The sequence below is a fragment of the Oryctolagus cuniculus genome, chromosome 10 (genome assembly GCF_964237555.1).
Source record: "Oryctolagus cuniculus chromosome 10, mOryCun1.1, whole genome shotgun sequence".
Lineage (NCBI taxonomy): Eukaryota > Metazoa > Chordata > Mammalia > Lagomorpha > Leporidae > Oryctolagus > Oryctolagus cuniculus.
In genome coordinates this window covers 63,266,604-63,291,018 of record NC_091441.1, presented here as the reverse complement: position 1 = coordinate 63,291,018, position 24,415 = coordinate 63,266,604, and the positions used below count along the sequence as shown (strand labels likewise).

General features: G+C 38.4%; 1 protein-coding gene and 1 pseudogene across 15 annotated transcripts in view; both read left to right on the top strand.

The window, feature by feature from the left end:
• The window catches only part of L3MBTL4 (L3MBTL histone methyl-lysine binding protein 4), a 555,652-nt gene that overhangs the window by 216,848 nt on the left and 314,389 nt on the right, over nucleotides 1–24,415 (top strand). For all 15 annotated transcript variants that reach the window (XR_007921517.2, XM_051851406.2, XM_051851407.2 and 12 more), the window contains 5 exons: nucleotides 1,002–1,106; nucleotides 2,155–2,290; nucleotides 4,035–4,126; nucleotides 5,702–5,856; nucleotides 6,912–6,988. Coding sequence is in view for 14 of the 15 variants with exons in the window: in XM_051851406.2 (XP_051707366.2) it covers nucleotides 1,002–1,106; nucleotides 2,155–2,290; nucleotides 4,035–4,126; nucleotides 5,702–5,856; nucleotides 6,912–6,988 (565 nt within the window). In the remaining variant the exon portion in view is untranslated. The remainder of the gene's footprint in view (nucleotides 1–1,001; nucleotides 1,107–2,154; nucleotides 2,291–4,034; nucleotides 4,127–5,701; nucleotides 5,857–6,911; nucleotides 6,989–24,415) is intronic.
• On the top strand, nucleotides 6,995–12,833 carry LOC127492311 (large ribosomal subunit protein eL6-like; annotated as a pseudogene).

The window sequence follows — 24,415 nt, the reverse complement described above, 5'->3', positions numbered from 1 at the left end:
GGTTAATCCTCCACCTATGGTGCCGGCATCCCATATGGGCGCTGGGTTCTAGTCCTGGCTGCTCCTCTTCCAGTCCAGCTCTCTGCGATGGCCCGGGAGGGCAGTGGAAGATGGCCCACGTGCTTGGGCCCCACAGCCGCATGGGAGACCAGGAAGAAACACCTGACTCCTGGCTTCGGATTGGCATAGCTCTGGCAGTAGCGGCCATTTGGGGAGTAAACCAACAGAAGGAAGACCTTTCTTTCTGTCTCTCTCTCTCACTGTCTATAACTCTATCTGTCAAATAAAAAAAATAAAAGGAGAATATATGTATAGCATCAAGGTTATGAAGGATTTCATAGGCTGGATGTGCAGACTATACAAGAAAAATGTAGTATGTCTTACTCTATCAAAGTGAAAATTTTCTCTACAAAAAAGTCACTCTAAACAAAGTGAAGATCCAAGTCACAAATTGACATTAATCAACAGAGATTGGTTATCCAGAGGATGGGAAGGAAAAATGGGCAAAAAGAGTAGATTGAAAGTCCACAAGGCATAAAACTTCACAGAAAAACTGTTTCGAAGCATATTAAAATGGTCACACCAACTTTGAGGGCCATTGTATATGAAAGTGACTTTCTGTCTTTTATGTTACTGAGCTTCCAAACTATACAAAAATTCTTTTTAATTTTCAAATTTTATTTCATTTTTTGGCAAGCTATAATCATACATAGTTACCCAGTGATGACTAAAACAAGAATAGGTAGAATTACGGAACCAAGCTGATTAACATATCAAATATCTTAAAAACTTGTCATTTATTTCTCCTAACTGCAACTTCATACTCTTTGACCAAAGTCTTTCCGTTCTTCCATCACTCAGCTTCTTATAATGACCATTCTACCTTTTGCTTCCATGAGTTTTAGATTCTGCATATAAGTGACACCAAATGTTTAATTTAAAATATATAAATGTTTAATATGGAAATCTCAATGGCTAAAATATATCATGAACTTTCATAGGATCAGTCCTTTCCAGAATATGAAAATGGTTTTCAAATTGGAATGAGATTAGAAGGCGTTGATCCCCGACATCCGTCTGTATTCTGTGTGCTTTCTGTAGCTGAGGTAAGAGATGGAGGAATTGTCTTGGGCTAATTGCATAGTGACAGAAGCAGGGTTTTCTCATAAAAGAATTGAGTACTTAATGTCATAAATAAGTGATAGTGCATTGTGGACTTATTTTAGTCAGCGATGGTTGAAAATACGCTTCTTAATGAATTTTTATCTTTGTCTGAAGATAAATTTTCTAATAAGTCCTTCATCACTGGTACTTACTTTGACTTGGCAAATAGTTTTTACCTGAAGCTGATAACAGTATCTGAATCCACACAGTTTTGTTTCACCTGTTAACAGAGATGTACTTACTTGTGTTGTAGCTGAACTAATGAGAAAGTGTATGATTACTATTCATGCATGTAAATTATTTATATGAATACAAACATTTTATGAAAATAGTATAGAGTGAGGAGCCAATGATAAAACTGATGGCTCATAAAATGTAATACATATGATTTATCATTATGTTTATATATATTATTTTCATTAGATTGATAAAGGATACTATATTTCTGATGGTATTAAACATAGAGTCACATCCATTTACTTTACTGATTGATTATAGCTATTAAACTTGTGCTGCCTATCTAGAGGGTGTAATTCTTAGACCATTTTGTTATTTCCATTATTGAGTATGCCAGATCCATATGTTATGGTTGAAGCAAACGCTACCCAGACTGGTTTCTCTCATTGCTTTTGCTTTTGCTGTTTTGAGATGTGAATCTAAGGCAGACAGCAGGAGGTAGGGTTTGTGAGCAAAATATTTGATAAGTATTGAATTAATAAGCAGTCAGTTAGTGAATATGTAAATGGCCTTCAGATTTCTAAATCAAGTAAAAAGATAATATTTTTTGCAGAAGGCTGTAGATTCTTGAAAACTTACTTTCACCATTTCATTTTGATTAGATGCCATTTATAAATTTGTTTTCTAGTGAAAACAAGAGGATAGAAGGAATGTCTCCTACATGTTCATGGTACTGCCAAAATATATGAATATTTTGTGTCTACTTCAAATTTACAGCATTTAATGAATGATTACAAACTTTCCACTTTGCAGGTGTGTGGTTACCGTCTAAGACTTCATTTTGACGGTTATTTAAGCTGCTATGATTTTTGGACCAATGCTGGTTCCCCTGACATCCACCCAGTGGGGTGGTGTGAAAAGACCAAACATGAACTTCACATCCCTAAGGGTAAGTCAGGATGCATTTACCAGCTGGAAAGAGAGCTGGTGGTTATTTTAGCTTTGTTTTAACAACATTTCATGGAATATTAACAGGAGAGCCTGGTGTGAATTGATTTACAAAAGAAAAGCTTGAGCCACAAAAGCAGTAAGGCCACAGTGATAACCATCCTTAGAGATGATTGTCTTTAAAAGAAAAGCATCAAGACTGTTTAGATTTGATATTCTGGTAGGGTACTAGGGAAGAAATAGAATATTACGAGTGCATTTATTTTACATAAACTTTATTAAGACTTACAAGGTGAGAAAATATGATCAGATCATGGTTGAAATGAAATATCCCGCTTAGTCAATGGCCTGGCATGGAGAGGACACTAGATTCACTGTCAATCATTTGTTTCAAAGTTTAGAATCATGTTGAATATGGCTCGAGGAAAAAGACTTCACTGTCTATCTCTTTTGAGTGGGAATTAAAAATTTCATCTTTGTTATACCCTGCAGAAACCTGGACTGGGTAGACATGACCAAAATCTTTTGTATTTGGTGTGTGCCAAGTGAGAGGATGTGGTCAGGGAGGTGGTGATGGGTCTCTCTCTTTGCCTAACAAACTTCTGTGAATGGCCTCCTTTTGGGAGCTAGCCAATTTCATGACCATTGCAACTTCTAGAGTTAGAATATAGTTGTTCTTTTTGTAATTAATTCAAGCTGTCCCTTGGAGTCTGCCCCTCGTGGGCTGATTGCAAAATGCCTCAAGGTTGCTGGGTTTCACTGGAGCTGGAGATAGGCTCTTCTACCCAGTGGGTGCTGTGGAGCCCTTTCTGTGCACAGGCACTGGGGCTAAAACTGCAAATGAAGCAAGCAGCCTCCATCTGCATGCAGTTTTCCTTCTAGAAGAGGGAGAATAGGGGCAGGGCACTCTTCAGAAAGCAGGATGGAGAGGACTCTGAGGGTGCAAGCCTCCCTATCCCCAGAGACTTGGATGGAAAGAGAAAGGGAACAGGTTGGCTCTCTAGGTAAGCATGTAGTTGAGGAGAAGCCAGAGTGAGTGTCTTGGGTTGGGGGTCAGGGGACTCAGGGAGACAGCGGAGAAGCAAGATAGAAAGTGGGTGAGGAGGTAAGAGGTGTCCCCATGCCCTGGAAGGCTGGCCAGGGGTTTGGCTTTCTGTGCACAGTGTGACACTCAGCCAGAAGCTATTTATTGAGACTGTATTATTTGGGTCAGTGCTGGGTTGAGCCACTTCAGGGAAGATGAATGGGAGGATGAGTCATCTTTTAGTGGGAAACTTGCTAAGAGAAGGAACAGAAAGCTTGGAGAAACCCAGTGGCCTTTCTATTGGGAAGGGTGCCTGTAATCTCCCAAGGTGTCTCACGTCCTGGATTGCAGCACCATCGGGGCCTCTGATACTGGTTTCCAGGACACAGCTTTTTTGGGAGTGGGGGCAGTCTCATCTCATCTTATCCTTTGCCCTTCTGGAAAAGCTTCATGGGAGTTGAGACTCTAATAATCAAGCCACCAGGGTGCCGACCCTACAGCTCAGTGAACTTGGAAAATTTGTAGACAAGAAAGTACATAATGGGAAACCACCCTTTATACTTCTGAATTCAATACATTTTAAAAATTGTTATAATTATTGTAAATTTGTGGTCTGCTAAGGACATCATTGTATGGCAGAAGACTGAATAATAATAATGTATTTAATATGTATATGGTTACATCTAGTGGGTATTTTGAGTAATCTGCACTTTTTTTTTAGGTTATAGAAAAGATAAATTTGTTTGGATGGATTACTTGAAAGCCTGCAAATTGCAAAATGCTCCCAAGAAATTATTCAGAAACAGAAGTTCTGTAAGTATTTTCTTCTTCAGTATAAATCACATTTCCCCCTGAGCTTAAGTACTTAAAATTCACTTCATATTTATGTTGTATTTTAATCCTTTAAGAAATTATGGGAACTCTGAAAACTTCCTATGACTTTTCTCATTTAATTTGTCACAATTTCCTAAGGGTGTATTTTTTTTCTCTCTCTCTAAAAGTGCAATTAAATACTTCAATTAGATGGGTAAAGTTGAAAACTATATATTTAAAGCCTACTAAAAATTAAGATTTTTTTTCAAACATTTGTTTCTCTGCTTGCAGTCAGTGAGTTGGTCATTTAGACTTAGTTTTGCAAGCGATAGATAACCCAGATAGACTTCGAGTTACCAGCACAGATCTACCAGGGAACTTCAGAAAGTTCATGGAAAATTCATACTAACTTTGATTTTTCACAAACTTTTTGAAGGCTTCCTGTACTTAAGTGTAATGCAGACAAAACTAATATTTCATATGGATTCAAGGGGGTTATGAGGATTGGGGTGCAGCTGTTCCTTTGCTATTTGTGTTCACAGCAACCGAATGTACCTACAACAGAGAATAAGTTACAACCTTCTCTCTTCTTCGCTGGTTCAGCCGAGAGGCTGGCACACTGCGGAGAGAGCAGGGCAGGACAGCAGCTTGGGGTCAGGAGTCAGCTGTGCCACCTGCAGGCCATATCACTGTGCTGGTCCCTCAGTGACTCTCTCCAAACTTCACTTTGCTCATCTCGAAACGAATGTTGTACAAGTATTGTATGTGTTTCATAGAACGATACCAAGGGAAGGGTACCATTGAAATGTGAACCTGCTTTAAAAATAGAATGTGCTAAAGGGAAATAACAGTCAGGGTTCAGTGTGGATAGCAAAGAAGTGGAAAAAAATCTTTGTCTATTGTCCAGATAACTGTGTACAGTGCACACTCCCTAAATTCTAGGACTCACTAGTTACAGCTATACTGAGTGGGACTTTGAAATTGTGATGGTGGTGTAAATCATAATTCATATATTGTATACTAAAAGAGTAAAGATAATTGAAGAAGGCATTTATATTTTAAACTATAATTTTATTCATGGATTAGTACATATGCTCCTTAAATATTGAGGAAGCCACTATTTTCAGTTCAGGTAAATAATATTTTTGACACATAAAGAGCCCATCTTTACCACTTTTTTCAAATCGTGGTATTTGGAAACTAATCAAAAACCTTTCAAAGCATATACAATCCTTTGATATTACTGTATTCAGTAAATATAGTATCTTAAAATTTATACATATTGCTGCAAGAACAGAAGAGGGGTAAAATGAAGGTGACAAAGGGAAGAAAATCTCTCTGCACAACAGAAGAGAAAAGCCCAACGGAAAGTGAGATTCCCAGATGCTTGCTGTGAGTGCAATCTAAGAGACAACTGCTGGGTGGTTTACAGGAGTGGGCAGGCCTTCTTCCCGAGGGTCAGTTCTGATGCCCCATGGACATTGCTGATGCTAAACACCATACAAGTTTTGATGCTGGCTCAGTTCTGTTTGGTGTTTTCTTTCCATGCCTCTTCCCCTTCTGGTGCCTTGTTAGAATGGGCTAACACCTAAAGAATTTCAAGTTGGAATGAAGCTGGAGGCCATCGACAGGAAGAACCCGTCCTTGGTGTGTGTGGCGACCATAGCAGACATTGTTGAAGATCGCTTACTAGTGCATTTTGACAATTGGGACGATAGTTATGATTACTGGTGAGGCACCAATGTGTGTCTTATATCTGTGTGTTCCTATGTTTGTTGTTATGAGCTTACATTCCTTCTGGTACCGTCACTGCTCTTGCTTTTATTATAGTGATAAACAGTAATTTAGTGGATGACTTTTTGCTACTTTCTCTTCCATATGAATTATTGAATTAAAGAGCACAAGATACTTTTTCTCCATTCTATGAAAAGTTACCTAATGAGGTCTCACCTGAAATAATATGACCAGTTCATGGTACTTCACTGTATTTTGTCTAGTTTATAAGAGAAGCATTTCTGGGAAGAGGAAGTTAAGAGCCTACAGTATTTTCTCTTTCTTTTTTGTCAGAAAAATGTTGAACTCAGCCTGTCACATTTTTAAAAGGAAATATTCCAGGAGAAGGGGAGTGAATTATTTGAAAGCCTGTGGGGAGCAGAGAAAATGTATGCTACGATGCCATTAAACTAACATTGCATGAGTTAAAAGGGTTTTCTGGATGGAAACCTGAAATATGGGAGAGGTCATGGCAAAAATAATTTTTGTCGTGTTTCTTCATAGCATGTCCTGAATAATGGACAAGTCCCTGCCTCAGGCTCTGATTCTTCAGGTGCATGGTGGGGCCCCTGTTTTCTCCTGTATACTTAAAAGCAAAGCACAGCATAATTATCTCAAATGTCTGAGGTAGAATATTCTAGGCTCTTTGAAAAGAGCAGGAGGGGGAAAGTGTAGTCACCTGGAATCTGATTGGACTACCCCATTAACATTTTCTCTGCTGCTAGCAGAGGAAGTTTATGAAATGTACACTCTGAGGAAATCACTAGCCATTTAGGTACTTGTCAACAACCCCTCCTTGGTTTTTTAACTTTTAAATTTCAAGAGAGTTATGTAAAAGAAAATTTTGATTACTCAATCTATAAATACAATACTAAAAATTACTTCTTATTCTCTCTAGCTATGAAGTACTATTTTCCATATTATCTCTTGATATCCAGAATGCCTTCTATTTTTGGATTCTTTCTCTGGCAGTGAGTGGTATGTGATCTAAAGTACAGTCCTATTTCTGCAGGTGTGATGTGAATAGTCCCTATGTCCAGCCAGTTGGTTGGTGTCAGGAGAATGGGAGAACTTTGATAGCACCTCAAGGTGAGTGGACTGGCCACGTTTTGTTGGATGTCATTTCTGTGAGTGGCAATGTCCATTTTTGTTTTCGTGTATGCAAATCATGTATCATGTACGATAAAAATGCAGTGCAGAATTCTGTTGACTGCCCAACATCTGAAAACTACATGTTCTTCCACGTTTGAAAACAGACAGTGTTTATGAAGATGCATTAGTCAGCTATTAAGTAAAATATGCTAAAGGTCTTTATTCTTCCAAATAAGGGTCATTGTCATGGATCGCCATTTAAACTAGCTGTATCCAATAATGTATAATTTATCTTACACCTCCGTTATGACTTAATTCACTCTTTGGACCATAATACTATAAAATATACTGAACTTCACTGCTAAATGTATGACTATACAAATCTAGCAAGTGAGAATTAACTTCACAATGAGTCTCCAGATTTGCCAATCCTCTTTCAGCAAACCAATAAAATACTTAACTAAATATTTCAATAAGGATGCTTTCTAGGCTTTACTTTTCTCTTCATTGCATAAGCATTTAGAGAAATGCACAACCAAACCCCTGCTTTTTAATTAAAAAGTGAATTAGACAGTATCTGTGTAATCTTAGTTTTTTTTTTTTAATTTTCATTCACTTTTTAATTTATTTGGGAGGGAGGGAAGGAAAAAGGGAGAAAGAGACAGAGAGACAGAGAGAAAGAAAGATGGATGGATGAAAATATACAAAGAGCAATCTCCTCATCAACTGGGTCACTCCCCAGATGCCCAGAATAGGCAGAGGAAGTGCCAGGACAAATCTAGGAGCCCAGAATTCAATCCAGGTCTCCACATGGGTGGCAGGGACACAGTTACTTGAGCCATCACTGCTGCCTCCCAGGGTGTGTATTAGCAGGAAGCTAGAATCTGAAGGAGAGATAAAAGACTCAAATCCAAACACTGCAATCTGTGATATAGGTGTCCTATGTGGCAGTTTAACTACTGCACCAAACACTCACACCTAATCTAAGCATTTTAAAATAAATGTCCAAGGAGAATTTTGTTTTCTTTCTATAACTAATGTACAGGAAGAAGTATAGTATCACAGATATGCTATTTTTGGATGGATCAGATTTTTAGTTTTTAATTTGAATGACTTTAGTTTTGCCACTTCTAAATCTTCTTTTCAACGGGCCATCAAAGAAGGAGGTATCTTTCTCTGAAGGGAGGAGAGAATTTCCACTTTGATTATGGCCTTGTCTAAATAAGGTCAGAATTTGTAAACTCAAGAGGTTTCCATAGCCTTGGCAGCTCATGACGAGAGCCTCAGGTGATTACTGACATCATAAATAAGAGTGTCAGTTGTTAAATCAACAACAGGAGTCACTGTACACTTACTCCCCATGTAGGATCTCTGTCCTTACTGTGTTGTACTATGAGAATTAATGGTAAAAATTGTCTTCAAACAGTACTTTATACTTTGTATGTCTGTGTGGGTGCAATCTATTGAAATTTTTACTTTAGTATATACTAAGTTGATCTTCTGTATATAAAGATAATTAAAAATGACTCTTAATGAATAATGGGATGGGGAGGGAGTAGGAGATGGGATGGTTTGCGGGTGGGAGGGTGGTTATGGGGGGGGAAACTGCTATAATCCAAAAGTTGTACTTTCGAAAATTATATTTATTAAATAAAAGTTTTCTAAAATAAAAATTCTTTTCCCTTAAATATAGGAAAATACTAAAAAAAATCTATGAAATTCCTAAATTTGGTGACCCAGAAATCAAGAATTAAAATCAATAAAAAAGCCAAACAAAAACAAAACCAACATATTGTGAACTATACAAAAGTATCTATTTAGTCTAAAAATGTTTTGGAAAATAGATATCAATTCAGGGTCAATTTTGTGGCCTAATGTGGGAAGCCACTGCCTGCAATGCTGGTGTCCCATATGGATGCCAGTTCTAGTTCCAGCTGCTCCACTTTTGACCCAGCTACCTGCTAATACTCCTGGGGAAGCAGCGGGAGATGGGGCACTTGCCACCCATGTGGGACACCCAGTTGAAGCTTCTGTCTCCTGGCTTTGGCCTGGCGTAGCTCCACTGTTCTGGACATTTGGGGAATCAACTATTGGATAAAAGATCTTTTTCTCCTTCACGTGCCCTCTCTTTTTCTCTTTCTGTAATGCTGCCTTTCAAATAAATCAATCTTTTTTAAAAAAAAGAAATATATACATCTCAAATTCTGATATTTATATGCAGGCAGATTCATATTCATTTATTGTATTTTTCTGTAAAACTGGCTGCAGGTAGCTTGAGAATAATATTCTGTAAGATGAGGGGAAGTGTTTGATCTCAGAGTGTGTTGCCTGAGTTGGTGTGCCTGGTGACAGAGTGTTGTCTTGTCCAAACACCTCTAGCTGAATAATACCTCCATTGCTGCCACTACCTTGTTCTCATGACACTTTGCTGAGAGGCTCAGTGGTTAAATCTTCTACTTTTGTCTCTTGGTGTTGTGTGCAGTACATTAAAAATTAGATGCCCTAACTAGAGGGTTTTTATATAGCAAAGGAAACAATCAGTAAAGAGACAACCTATAGTGAAAGTGATGATGTACAAGCTATGCATATGGCAAAAGGTTAATATCCAGAATATATAAAGAACTCAACTCAGTAGCAAAAAAATAAAATTAATAATCCAATTAAAATGGGCAGTAGATCTAAACACATTTCTAAAGGAAGACATGCAAAGCTATATGAAAGAATGTTCGGTATCACTAATCATAAGGGAAATGCAAATCAAAAACACAAGGAAAAATCACTTCACTCCAGTGAGATTGGGTATTATCTTAAGGACAAACAATAAGTGTTACTGCAGATGTGGAGAAAAGAGACCCTTTGTATAAATTAGTACAGCCATTGTGGAAAACAATATGGAGATTCCTCAAAAAACTTGAAAATAAGACTACAATATGATCCAGCAATCCTACTCGTGGGTATGTATCCAAGGAAAATGAAATCCCTCTGTTGAAGAGACATCTACATCCCCATGTTTATTGCAGTACTATTCACAATAGCCAGGAAATGTAAACAAGCTGTGTCCATCCACTAATGAATAGATAAAGAAAATGTTGTATATGTGTGTACACAGTGTAATAACAGTCATTCACAAACACAGATGTTTTTTGAAACAACATGTATGGAACTAGAGGCCATGAATGTTAAGTGAAGTAAGCCAAACATGGAAATATCACATGATCTCATCCATATGTGGAATCTAAAAAACAGGTGATCTAGAAGTTAAAAATATAATGGTTGTTAACATAGGCTGGGTGAGGGGGAAGAGAAGAGGAAAGAAAGGATTTTTGGTGGGTATGAGGTTGTAGCTAAATAGGAATAAGAAATTCTGGTTTTTTTTTTTTTTTTTTGACAGGCAGAGTGGACAGTGAGAGAGAGAGACAGAGAGAAAGGTCTTCCTTTGCCGTTGGTTCACCCTCCAATGGCCAGCGCGGCCTGCGTGCTGCGGCCGGCGCACTGCACTGATCCGATGGCAGGAGCCAGGAGCCAGGTGCTTTTCCTGGTCTCCCATGGGGTGCAGGGCCCAAGCACCTGGGTCATCCTCCACTGCACTCCCTGGCCACAGCAGAGAGCTGGCCTGGAAGATGGGCAACCGGGACAGAATCCGGCGCCCCAACCGGGACTAGAACGTGGTGTGCCGGCGCCGCTAGGTGGAGGATTAGCCTAGTGAGCCACGGCGCCGGCCCAGTTCTGGGGTTCTTTTGCACAATAGTATTCAGGTAGATAATGTTAATTCCTTGAATATTTCCCTATTTTAAAATACCTAGACTCTTTCTCATCCTGCAAAGTGATGGGTAAAAAAGCTGTAGCTCTAAAGCCAGACACTAAGAAATCTCCAGCCAAAAATGCAGATAATGCCAGTGGCAGAGTTAAAAAAAAAGCCTCAAGGATAAAAAGCCCAAGAAAAGGAAGCCCCACTGCAGCCAAAGCCCTGTCCTTGTGAGAGGGATTGGCAGATTACTCCCAGTCAGCTATATATTCCAGGAAAGTCCTGTACAAGAGGAAATATGTGGCTCCCAAATCCAGGATTGAAAAGAAGAAGGTTCTTGCTACTGTCACAAAACTAGTTGATGGTGACAAGAATGGTGGCACCAGGATGTTTATGCTTCACAAAATGACCCAATACTATCCCAATGAAGATGTCCCTAGAAAACTGTTGAACCATGGCAAAAATCACTTTAGTCAGCAGTGAGGAAACTGTGGGCCAGCATTGCCACTTGGGCCATTCTCATCATCTTCACTGGGTACCACAGAAGCGAAAGCATGGTTTTCCTGAAGCAACTGAGCAGTTGTTTGCTGCTTGTGACTGGACCTCTTTCCCTTAATTGGATTCCTCTGAATAGAACACACCAAAAATTTGTCATTGCCACCTTCATGAAAATTAACATCAGCAATGTGAAAATCCCAGAGCATCTCACGGATGCTTATTTCAAGAAGAAGAACCTGTGGAGGCCCAGACACCAGGAAAGTGAAGTCTTCAACACAGAGAAAGAGAAATATGAGATAACAGAGTAGCACCAGATTAATCAGAAAGCTGTGGATTCACAAATAATGCCAAAAAGCCAACTGTTCCTCATTTCCAGTGCTACCTGCGATTTGTTTTTGCTGTAACGAATGGAATTTACCCTCACAAATTGGTGGTCTGAATTTCTTAGGAGAATCTCATTAAATAACTAAAAACGCCTAAAAGAGAAAAAAACCTAGAAGAAAGGATTTGGGACATTTTTGCTATAAAGAAATGTTAAATGCTTGAAAGGATAAATATGTTTACCTTGATTGTACATTACACAATGTATACATGTCATGAAATATCACATAGTACTCCATAAATATGTATAAATAAATAAACTTTGAAAATCAGATGTCTGCTCCCACTCCTGTAACCTCTAATCAGCTTTCTGACTCTATAGAGTTGCTGATTCTGAGTATTAGGTGAAAAGAGTCCCACAACATGGGACATTTAGAAACTTTGAGGGTCATCCAAGTTGTAGCATCTATCAGTAGTGTGTTCCTTTTCATGGTTGAATAGCATTGTGTTGAACCTATAGACTACAGTTTGTTGATCCATTAATCTGTTGATGGACTATTTGACTATTATGAATAATATTTCTATAAGTATTCATTTATAATTGTATGTGTGTACATATATCTTCATTTCTCTTTAGAATATATGTAGGAGTGGAATTGCTGGGTCATATGCTAATTCTATGCTTAACAGTTTGAGGAACTGATTGTTTTCTAGATTACTTGCACCACTTTACATTCCCCTCAGCAATGTGTGAGTGTTTACATGGCCTGTGAGTGTTCCATTTTTTAAATCATTGCCAATCTTTGTGATCTTCTGTATTCTTGATTAAAACTATCCTCATGCATATAAGGTGATATCTCTTTGTAGCTTTGATTTCCAATTCTTTATTGAATAATTGTGTTGAACATCTTTTCACGTGCATTTGGTCACTCGTATATTTTCTTGGGGGAAATGTTTATTCATGTTATTCATGTTTTATTATTTAAATATTACAAACATTTATTCTTTATTGTTATTGTAAGAATTTCTTATACATTCTGGATATTAAACTCTTATCAGGTAGATGATTTACCAATGTTTTCCCTCCATTCCATTTTCACATTTTTGAAAATGTCCTTTGATATACAATGATTTTAAAAATTCATTTTATTGAGGGGGCGGAGCCAAGATGGCAGAATAGTGAGGGCGCGCACCCATAGTCTGGGAAAAGATAGTTGAATAAAAGTGGAGTTACTGTAGCCTCAGGAAAAGGCTCAGGAAAAAATTTCAGAGGAAACTCTTCCGGATCTAGTGGATGTGACACAGAGGACCTACCGGGAGAGCAAGGTTGCCCACCGCGTGGAAACCGAGCCGCAGGAGCCGAGCCGCCACAGAAGCCGAGCCGTAGAGTCTGCGCGCCAGCACTGGAAGGGGAGGTGAGACAAAAACCCCGGTAACCCTAGACATTGGCAGGGAAAGGCAGAAAGAGCCTACAGGGAATGAGGCCTGAAGCCCCACTGGGGAAAGTTCACCAGGCTGACTGGAGGAGAGAAAAAAAAACGAATAAATAAGGGGAACCAGCACGGACATTAGCCTCTCTCTCCACTCACCTTACAAAGCTGAGCAAGACAAAGAGCAGGTGCCATTTTACATATGTAAAGCGGTGCCCGCCATTAGCCAAGCAGAAAAACCTGACTCTGGTGGGGAGAAATAACAGGAGGTTAAGACCTAGTGAAAGTGTGGAGCTAACGAACTGAGACTGTGAAAATCGGGGGGGGGGGGGGGGGACGAGAGAACTCACCGAGTACACAAACTGGGTAACCTGGGCAACCAGGTGAGAGACTTCGAGGAAATTTGAGACCACACTGAGGGCTGCATAAACTCTGTGTGTGGTCCCAGGGGTAAGCAGATGAATACCCACAGGGGCCAGATTTCATACAACTACCCTCAATTCCACTCAGCTCTGTGGAATTACTTCCCAACTGGGTCAAAAACAAAAAAAAAAAAAAAGAGAGTGAGAGAGCGAGCGAGCAAGAGAACAGTCTGGGTGAGTCACCTTTGGCATACCCTTAACCCTGAAGAACCAAACAGAGCTCTCTGGCCACACCCATCACAGCCTCTAAGGATCCATCAAAAGCAGGCAGTCCACTTAATCTAGAGTCACAGTATAACGAGAAAAAAAACCACACCAAAGAAACCAAAGAATATCTCCAATATGCCAAACAACAAACGCAGAAACCAAGGTAACAAGAACAAGCAAGACACTATGACGCCCCCAAATGAAATAGACACCCCAATTCAAGATTATGAAGATGATGAGATAGAAGAAATGCAAGAAGCAGATCTCAAAAAATTGATAAGAACATTAAGAAGTTCTCAAGAACAAATTCTTGAACTACAGAAATCCTTAATGGAAGAGATAGAAAATCTCTCTCGCAAAAATGAAATATTAAGGAGGAATCAAAATGAAATGAAACAACTAGTAGAACATGAAACTGTGATAGTGACGAGAAATCATAATGAAATGAAGAATTCAATAGATCGATTGACAAACACATTAGAGAGCCTAAAAAACAGAATGGGTGAAGCAGAAGAGAGAATATAGGACTTAGAAGACAGAGAACAGGAAAGGATACAGTCAGACCAAAGAAAAGAAGAGGAAATTAGAAATCTAAAACATATTGTGGGGAATCTACAGGATACTATAAAAACACCCAACATTCGGGTTCTAGGAGTTCCTGAAGGCATGGAGAGGGAGAAAGGATTAGAATGCCTTTTTAGTGAGATACTAGCAGAAAATTTCCCAGGTTTGGAGAAGGACAGAGACATCCTAGTACAGGAAGCTCACAGAACCTCTAATAAACATGACCAAAAGAGATCCTCACCACGACATGTTGTAATTAAACTCACCGCAGTAAAACATAAAGAAAAGATCCTAAAATGTGCAAGAGAGAAAGGTCAGATTACTCTCAGAGGATCTCCAATCAGACTCACAGCTGACTTCTCATCAGAAACCCTATAGGCTAGGAGGGAATGGCAAGATATAGCCCAGGTACTAAGAGAGAACAACTGCCAGCCCAGAATATTATATCCTGCAAAGCTCTCATTTGTGAATAAAGGTGAAATAAAGACCTTTCACAGCAAACAGAAATTGAAAGAATTTGTCACCACTGATCCAGCCCTGCAAAAGATGCTTAAAGATGTGTTACACACAGAAACACAGAAACATGGGCATCAATATGAAAGAAGGTAAAGGAAGGAAATCTCACAGCAAAAGATCACAGGAAGTTCAAAACATATGTTAGAAAATATATTTGGCAAATGGCAGGGCAAAGTTACTACTTATCAATAGTCGCATTGAATGTTAATGGCTTGAGCTGTCCAGTTAAAAGACACCAATTGGCTGATTGGGTTAAGGAACAAAACCCATCTATTTGCTGCTTACAAGAAACACATCTTTCCAACAGAGATGCATACAGACTGAAAGTGAAAGGCTGGAAAAAGATATACCATGCCAACAAAAATGAAAAAAGAACGGGTATAGCCATCTTAATATCAGACAACATAAACTTTACCACAAAAACTGTTAGGAGAGACAAAGAGGGGCACTATATAATGATTAAGGGATCAATTCAACACGAAGATATGACGATTATCAATGTATATGCACCTAATTACAGGGCACCAGTTTATTTAAAAGATTTGTTAAGGGACTTAAAGGGAGACTTAGACCCCAGTACAATAGTACTGGGGGACTTCAATACTCCACTCTCAGAAATAGACAGATCAACAGGACAGAAGATCAACAAGGATACAGTAGATTTAAATGACACTATAGCCCAAATGGATCTAACAGATATCTACAGAACTTTTCATCCTACACATAATTGCATTTATATTCTTCTCAGCAGTACATGGAAACTTCTCTAGGATTGACCACATACTAGGCCATAAAGCAAGTCTCAGCAAATTCAAAAGAATTAGTATGTCCTGAAATCTGATTTCAGGACATACTACAGGGCAGTTGTAATCAAAACAGCATGGTACTGGTACAGAAACAGATGGATGGACCAATGGAACAGAATAGAAACACCAGAAATCAATCCAAACATCTACAGCCAACTTATATTTGATCAAGGGTCCAAAACCAATCCCTGGAGTAAGGACAGTCTATTCAATAAATGGTGCTGGGAAAATTGGATTTCCACGTGCAGAATCATGAAGCAAGACCCCTACCTTTCACCCTACACAAAAATTCACTCAACATGGATTAAAGACTTAAATCTATGACCCGACACCATCAATTTATTAGAGAGCATTGGAAAAGCCCTGCAAGATATAGGTACCGGCAATGACTTATTGGAAAAGACCCCAGAAGCACAGGCAGTCAAAGCCAAAATTAACATATGGGATTGCATCAAATTGAGAAGTTTCTGTACTGCAAAAGAAACAGTCAGGAAAGTGAAGAGACAACCAACAGAATGGGAAAATATATTTGCAAACTATGCAACAGAGAAAGGGTTGATAACCAGAATCTACAAAGAAATCAAGAAACTCCACAACATCAAAAAAAAACAACCCACTTAAGAGATGGGCCAAGGACCTCAATAGACATTTTTCAAAAGAGGAAATCCAAATGGCCAACAGACACATGAAAAAATGTTCAAGATCACTAGCAATCAGGGAAATGCAAATCAAAACCACAGTGAGGTTCCACCTCACCCCAGTTAGAATGGCTCACATTCAAAAATCCACCAACAATAGATGCTAGAGAGGATGTGGAGAAAAAGGGACACTAACCCATTGTTGGTGGGAATGCAAACTGGTCAAGCCACTATGCAAGTCAGTCTGGAGATTCCTCAGAAACCTGAAGATAACCCTACCATTCAACCCAGCCATCCCACTCCTTGGAATTTGCCCAAAGGAAATTAAATTGGCAAACAAAAAAGCAGTCTGCACCCTAATGTTTATTGCAGCTCAATTCACAATAGCTAAGACCTGGAACCAACCCAAATGCCCATCAACAGTAGACTGGATAAAGAAATTATGGGACATGTACTCTATAGAATACTATCCAGCAGTCAAAAAAAACGAAACCCAGTCATTTGCAACAAGATGGAGGAATTTGGAAAACATCATGCTGAGTGAATTAAGCCAGTCCCAAAGGGACAAATATCATATGTTCTCCCTGATTGGCGACAACTAACTGAGCACCAAAAGGGAAACCTGTTGAAGTGAAATGGACACTATGAGAAACAGTGACTTGATCAGCTCTTGTCCTGACAGTTGATATACAATGTAATACTTATCCATTTTCGTATTTTTTTGTTCTAGTACCATTGGTTGAACTCTAATTAACACACAATTATTCTTAGGTGTTTAAATTTTAACTGAAAAGTGATCCCTGTTAGGAATTTGGAAAACATTATTTTGAGTGAAATAAGCCAATCCCAAAGGGACAAATACCACTTGTTCTCCTTGATAGGTGACAGCTAACTGAGCACCAAAAAGGAAACCTGTTAAAGTGAAATGAACACTATGAGAAATGGTGACTTGATCAGCCCTCACCCTGACTGTTGATGAGCAGCTTAATATGTTATCCTTCTTAGTATTTTTTTCTTTGTTCTACTTAATACTTTTGGTTGAATACTGTAATCAATACACAATTCTTCTTAGGTGCTGAAACAACTGAAAAGTGATTGCTGTTAAGTATAAGAGTGGGAACAAGAGAGGCAAGAGATGTGCAATTCGGGACATGCTCAAGCTGACTTACCTCAAACAGTAGAGTTAGAAATATACCAGGGGATTCGAATTCAGTCCCATTGAGGTGGCATGTACCAATGCCATCTCACTAGTCCAAGTGATCAATTTCTGTTCACAATTGATCGTAATGATAGGACTAAGAACCAAAGGGATCACATAAACAAGAATAGTGTCTGCAAATACTAGCTGATAGAATAAAAAAGGGAGAGAATGGTCCAACATGGGAAGTGAGATACACAGCAAACCCATAGAATGGCAGATGTGCTAAATAGCACTCTGGCCTCATAATCAGCCCTTAAGGCATGTGGATCCGGCTGAAATGCCCATGAGAGTATTTCAGGCATGGAAAGCCAAGACACTCTGGGGGGAAAAAAAAAACCTAAATGAAAGATCTCCATGAGTGAGATCCCAGTGGAAAGAATGGGTCATCAAAGAAGGAGGTACCTTTCTCTGAAGGGAGGAGAGAACTTCCACTTTGACCATGACCTTGTCTAAAAATGATCAGAGTCAGTGAACCCAGGGGGCTTCCACAGCCTTGGCAGCTCATGACAAGAGCCTAGGGTGATTACTGAGGCCATAAACAAGAGTGTCAATTTGTTAAGTCAACAACAGGAGTCACTGTGCATTTACTCCTCATGAAGGATCTTTGTCCTTAGTGTGCTGTACATTGAGATTTAATGGTATAACTAGTACTCAAACAGTATTTTTCACTTTATGTTTCTGTGTGGGAGCAAACTGTTGAAATCTTTACTTAATGTATGCTAAACTGATCTTCTGTATATAAAGAGAATCGAAAATGAATCTTGATGTGAATGGAAGGGGAGAGGGAGTGGGAAAGGGGAGGGTTGCGGGTTGGAGGGACGTTATTGGGGGAGAAGTCTTTGTAATCAATATTCTGTACTTTGGAAATTTATATTCATTAAATAAAAGTTAAAAAAAAAACCAAAAAGCTTTATTGTAGTATAATTAACATATAATACACTGGAAATATGCAAAGAATACGATAATTTTTTATTTAATTTTTATTTAGTAAATATAAATTTCCAAAGTACAGTGCATATGTCAGTAAAACCATGCCCATGATTAAGATAATGAGCATGTCCATCAACCCCCAACTGTTTTCATGCTGATTTGTAATCTCTTCCTCTCACTCCTCCCCATAGCTTCTGCCCTACTCCAGGCAAGTACGGACTGCTTTCTATCACTATAGATTAGTTTGCATTTTCTATAATTTCATATAAATTAAATAATTCTTTCTATACTCTGTTTTCAGTCTGGTTTCTTTCAGTCAAGCGTAACTATTCTGAGAGTCATCTTTGTTGTGTGTATCAATAGTTTATTGTTTTTGATTGCTGATTAGTATAGTATTCCACTGTATGGACATACCACGGTCTGTTCATTCATGCATTTGATGATGGACATTTTGAATTTCTTCCACACTTTGATATTACAAATAAAGCTGTTATAAACATCTGTGTACAAGTCTTTATATAAATATATGCTTTCTTTTCTATTGGAAAAATGCCAAGGAGTGGAATGGTTGATTTATATGGAAAGTATATGTATAAGTTTTAAGAAACAAACTGTTATACAAAGTGGTTACAAAGTTTCACATTTCCAACAAAAAAAAAATTCAAAAGAATTAGAATCATACCATGCAGCTTCTCAGACCATAAAGGAATGAAGTTGGAAATTAGCAACGCAGGAATCCCTAGAGCATACACAAACACATGGAGTTTGAACAACGTGCCCCAGAATGAACAATGGGTCATAGAAAAAATTAAAAGAGAAATCAAAAATTTTCTGGAAGTAAATGAGGATAACAGCACAACATACCAAAACTTATGGGATAGAGCAAAAGCAGTGTTAAGGGGAAAGTTTATAGCAATAGGTGCCTACATCAAGAAATTGGAAAGGCACCAAATAGATGAGCTTTCAATTCATCTCTAGGATCTGGAAAATCTGCAGCAAACCAGACCCAAATCTAGTAGGAGAAGAGAAATAATTAAAATCAGAGAAGAAATCAAGAGAATTGAATCCAAAAAAATTACCAAAAATCAGCCAAACAAGGAGCTGGTTTTTTGAAAAAATAAACAAAATTGACACCCCATTGGCCCAACTAACTAAAAAAAGAAGAGAAAAGATCCAAATCAATAAAATCAGAGATGAAAAAGGAAACATAACAACAGACACCACAGAAATAAAAAGAATCATCAGAAATTACTACAAGGACTTGTATGCCAGCAAACAGGGAAACCTATCAGAAATGGATAGATTCCTGGACACATGCAACCTACCTAAATTGAACCAGGAAGACATCGAAAACCTAAACAGACCCATAACTGAGACAGAAATTGAAACAGTAATAAAGGCCCTCCCAACAAAGAAAAGCCCAGGACCAGATGGATTCACTGCTGAATTCTACCAGACATTTAAAGAAGAACTAACTCCAATTCTTCTCAAACTATTCAGAACAATCGAAGAAGAGGGAATCCTCCCAAATTCTTTCAATGAAGCCAGCATCACCTTAATTCCTAAGCCGGAAAAAGATGCAGCATTGAAAGAGAATTACAGACCAATATCCCTGATAAACATAGTGCACAAAACAATCAATGTGATACACCACATTAACAGACTGCAGAAGAAAAGCCATATGATTACCTCAATAGACACAGAGAAAGCATTTGATAAAATACAACACCCTTTCATGATGAGAACTCTAAATAAACAGGGTATGGAAGGAACATTCCTCAATACAATAAAAGCAATTTATGAAAAACCCACGGCCAACATTCTATTGAATGGGGAAAAGTTGGAAGCATTTCCACTGAGATCTGGTACCAGACAGGGATGCCCAGTCTCACCGCTGCTATTCAATATAATTCTCGAAGTTTTAGCCAGAGCTATTAGGCAAGACAAAGAAATTAAAGGGATACAAAATGGGAAGGAAGAACTCAAACTATCCCTCTTTACAGATGACATGATTCTTTATTTAGGGGACCCAAAGAACTCTACTAAGAGACTATTGGAACTCATAGAAGAGTTTGGCAAAGTAGCAGCATATAAAATCAATGCACAAAAATCAACAGCCTTTGTATACACAGACAATGCCATGGCTGAGGAAGAACTTCTAAGATCAATCCCATTCACAATAGCTACAAAAACAGTCAAATACCTTGGAATAAGCTTAACCAAGGACGTTCAAGATCTCTACGATGAAAATTACAAAACCTTAGAGAAAGAAATAGAACAAGATACCAAAAATAGGAAAAATCTTCCATGCTCATGGATTGGAAGAATCAATATCATCAAAATGTCCATTCTCCCAAAAGCAATTGATACATTCAATGCAATACCAATCAAAATACCGAAGACCTTCTTCTCAGATCTGGAAAAAATCATGCTGAAATTCATATGGAGACACAGGAGACCTCGAATAGCTAAAGCAGCTTGTACAACAACAAAAAAAATGGAAGTATCACAGTACCAGATTTCAGGACATACTACAGGGCAGTTGTAATCAAAACAGCATGGTACTGGTACAGAAACAGATGGATGGACCAATGGAACAGAATAGAAACACCAGAAATCAATCCAAACATCTACAGCCAACTTATATTTGATCAAGGGTCCAAAACTATTTCCTGGAGCAAGGACAGTCTATTCAATAAATGGTGCTGGGAAAATTGGATTTCCACGTGCAGAATCATGAAGCAAGACCCCTACCTTTCACCCTACACAAAAATTCACTCAACATGGATTAAAGACTTAAATCTACGACCCGACACCATCAAATTATTAGAGAGCATTGGAGAAACCCTGCAAGATATAGGTACTGGCAAAAACTTCTTGGAAAAGACCCCAGAAGCACAGGCAGTCAAAGCCAAAATTAACATTTGATATTGCATCAAATTGAGAAGTTTCTGTACTTCAAAAGATACAGTCAGGAAAGTGAAGAGGCAACAGACAGATGGGAAAAAATATTTGCAAACTATGCAACAGAGAAAGGGTTGATAACCAGAATCTACAAAGAAATCAAGAAACTCCACAACATCAAAAAAAAACAACCCACTTAAGAGATGGGCCAAGGACCTAATAGACATTTTTCAAAAGAGGAAATCCAAATGGCCAACAGACACATGAAAAAATGTTCAAGATCACTAGCAATCAGGGAAATGCAAATCAAAACCACAGTGAGGTTCCACCTCACCCCAGTTAGAATGGCTCACATTCAAAAATCCACCAACAATAGATGCTGGAGAGGATGTGGGGAAAAAGGGACACTAACCCATTGTTGGTGGGAATGCAAACTGGTTAAGCCACTATGCAAGTCAGTCTGGAGATTCCTCAGAAACCTGAAGATAACCCTACCATTCAACCCAGCCATCCCACTCCTCGGAATTTACCCAAAGGAAATTAAATTGGCAAACAAAAAAGCAGTCTGCACATTAATGTTTATTGCAGCTCAATTCACAATAGCTAAGACCTGGAACCAACCCAAATGCCCATCAACAGTAGACTGGATAAAGAAATTATGGGACATGTACTCTATAGAATACTATACAACAGTCAAAAACAATGGAACCTGGTCATTTGCAACAAGATGGAGGAATTTGGAAAACATCATGCTGAGTCAACTAAGCCAGTCCCAAAGGGACAAATATCATGTGTTCTCCCTGATTGGCGACAACTAACTGAGCACCAAAGGGGAAACCTGTTGAAGTGAAATGGACACTATGAGAAACAGTGACTTGATCAGCTCTTGTCCTGACAGTTGATGTACAATGTAATACTTTACCCATTTTAGTATTTTTTTTGTTCTAGTACCATTGGTTGAACTCTGTAATTAAAAAACAATTATTCTTAGGTGTTTAAATATTAACTGAAAAGTGATCCCTGTTAGGAATTTGGAAAACATTATTCTGAGTGAAAAAAGCCAGTCCCAAAGGGACAAATATCATATATTCTACCTGATCGGCGACAACTAACCGAGCACCAAAAAAGAAACTGTTAAAGTGAAATGAACGCTATGAGAAATGGTGACTTGATCAGCCCTCACCCTGTTGATGAGCAGCTTAATACGTTATCCCTCTTAGTATTTTTTTTGTTTGTTCTACTTAATACTTGGTTGAATACTGTAATCAATACACAGTTATTCTTAAGTGTTGAAACTTAACTGAAAAGTGATTGCTGTTAAATTTAAGAGTGGGAATAAGAAAGGGAGGAGATGTGCAATTTGGGACAGGCTCAAGCCGACTTGCCCCAATAGGTAGAGTTAGAAACATACCAGGGGATTCGAATTCAATCCCATCAAGGTGGCATGTACCAATGCCATCTCACTAGTCCAAGTGATCAGTTTCTGTTCACATTGATCATAATGATAGGACTAATAGCCAAAGGGATCACGTAAACAAGACTAGTGTCTGCTAATACTAACTGGTAGAATCAAAAAGGGAGAGAACGATCCATCATGGGAAGTGGGATACACAGCAGACTCATAGAATGGCGGATGTGCTAAATAGCACTCTAGCTTCAGAATCAGCCCTTAAGGCATGCAGATCTGGCTGAAAAGCCCATGAGAGTATTTCAGGCATAGAAAGCCAAGACACTCTGGCAACAACAACAACAACAAAATAACCTAAATGAAAGATCTCCACGAGTGAGATCCCAGTGGAAAGAACGGGTCATCAAAGAAGGAGGTACCTTTCTCTGAAGGGATGAGAGAACTTCCACTCTGACTACGACCTTGTCTAAATATGATCAGAGTCGGTGAACTCAAAAGGCTTCCATATTCTTAGCAACTCGTGACAAGAGGCTAGGGTGATTACTGACGCCATAAACAAGAGTGTCAATTTGATAAGTCAACAACAGGAGTCACTGTGTACTTACTCCTCATGTAGGATCTCTGTCCTTAATGTGCTGTACATTGTGATCTAATGCTATAACTAGTACTCAAACAGTATTTTTCACTTTGTGTTTCTATGTGGGTGCAAACTGTTGAAATCTTTACCTATATATGCTAAACTGATCTTCTGTATATAAAGAGAATTGAAAATGAATCTTGATGTGAATGAAAGGGGAGAGGGAGTGGGAAAGGGGAGGGTTGTGGGTGGGAGGGACGTTATGGGGGGGAAGCCATTGTAATCCATAAGCTGTACTTTGGAAATTTATATTCATTAAATAAAAGTTAAAAAAAGAAAAAAAGATTTATAAAATGAATATGAAAGTACTTCAGAAAGTTTGTAGAAGACATAATAAAAATAATAGTTTATTTTGGTGTAAAAAGATTAAAATCAATGCATAGTTTTTTCATGAAAAAAAAAATTCATTTTATTATTTTATTTTATTTATTTGAAAGGCAGAGCGGCAGAGAGAGACAGACAGATATCTGCCATCTGATGGTTCACTCCCCAAATGCCAGCAACAGCCTGGGCAGGGCAACACCATCATCTGGCCTCCTGTATTGGTGGCGGAGACCTAACTACATGAGCTATCATCTGGTGCCTCCCAGGGTGCACATTAGCAAATATCTAAAATCAGGAGTGAAATAAAGACTTGAATCCTGGCAGTCAAATATGGGATGTGGGCAACCCAAAAAGCATCTTAATCACTATATCCAATTCCCACGCCTACAAGAGTTTTTATTTTTGATGCATTCCAATGTATATTTTTTCCTTTGTAAATAGTATTTTTTTAACTTTTTAAAATTTTTTTAACTTTTATTTAATGAATATAAATTTCCAAAGTACGACTTATGGATTACAATGGCTTCCCCCCCATACCGTCCCTCCCACCCACAACCCTCCCCTTTCCCACTCCCTCTCCCCTTCCATTCACATCAAGATTCATTTTCGATTATCTTAATATACAGAAGATCAGCTTAGTATACATTAAGTAAAGATTTCAACAGTTTGCTCCCACACAGAAACATAAAGTGAAAAATAATAGATGATTTTTTTTAAATGATGATGAAATCAGATCAGACCTATTGTCATGTTTAATCCCAGTGAGAGTCAAGTTGGGAATTGATAATTTCTTTTTTTTTTTTTTTTTTTTTACAAAAGATCAGTTTAGTATGCATTAAGTAAATATTTCAACAGTTTGCACCAACATAGAAA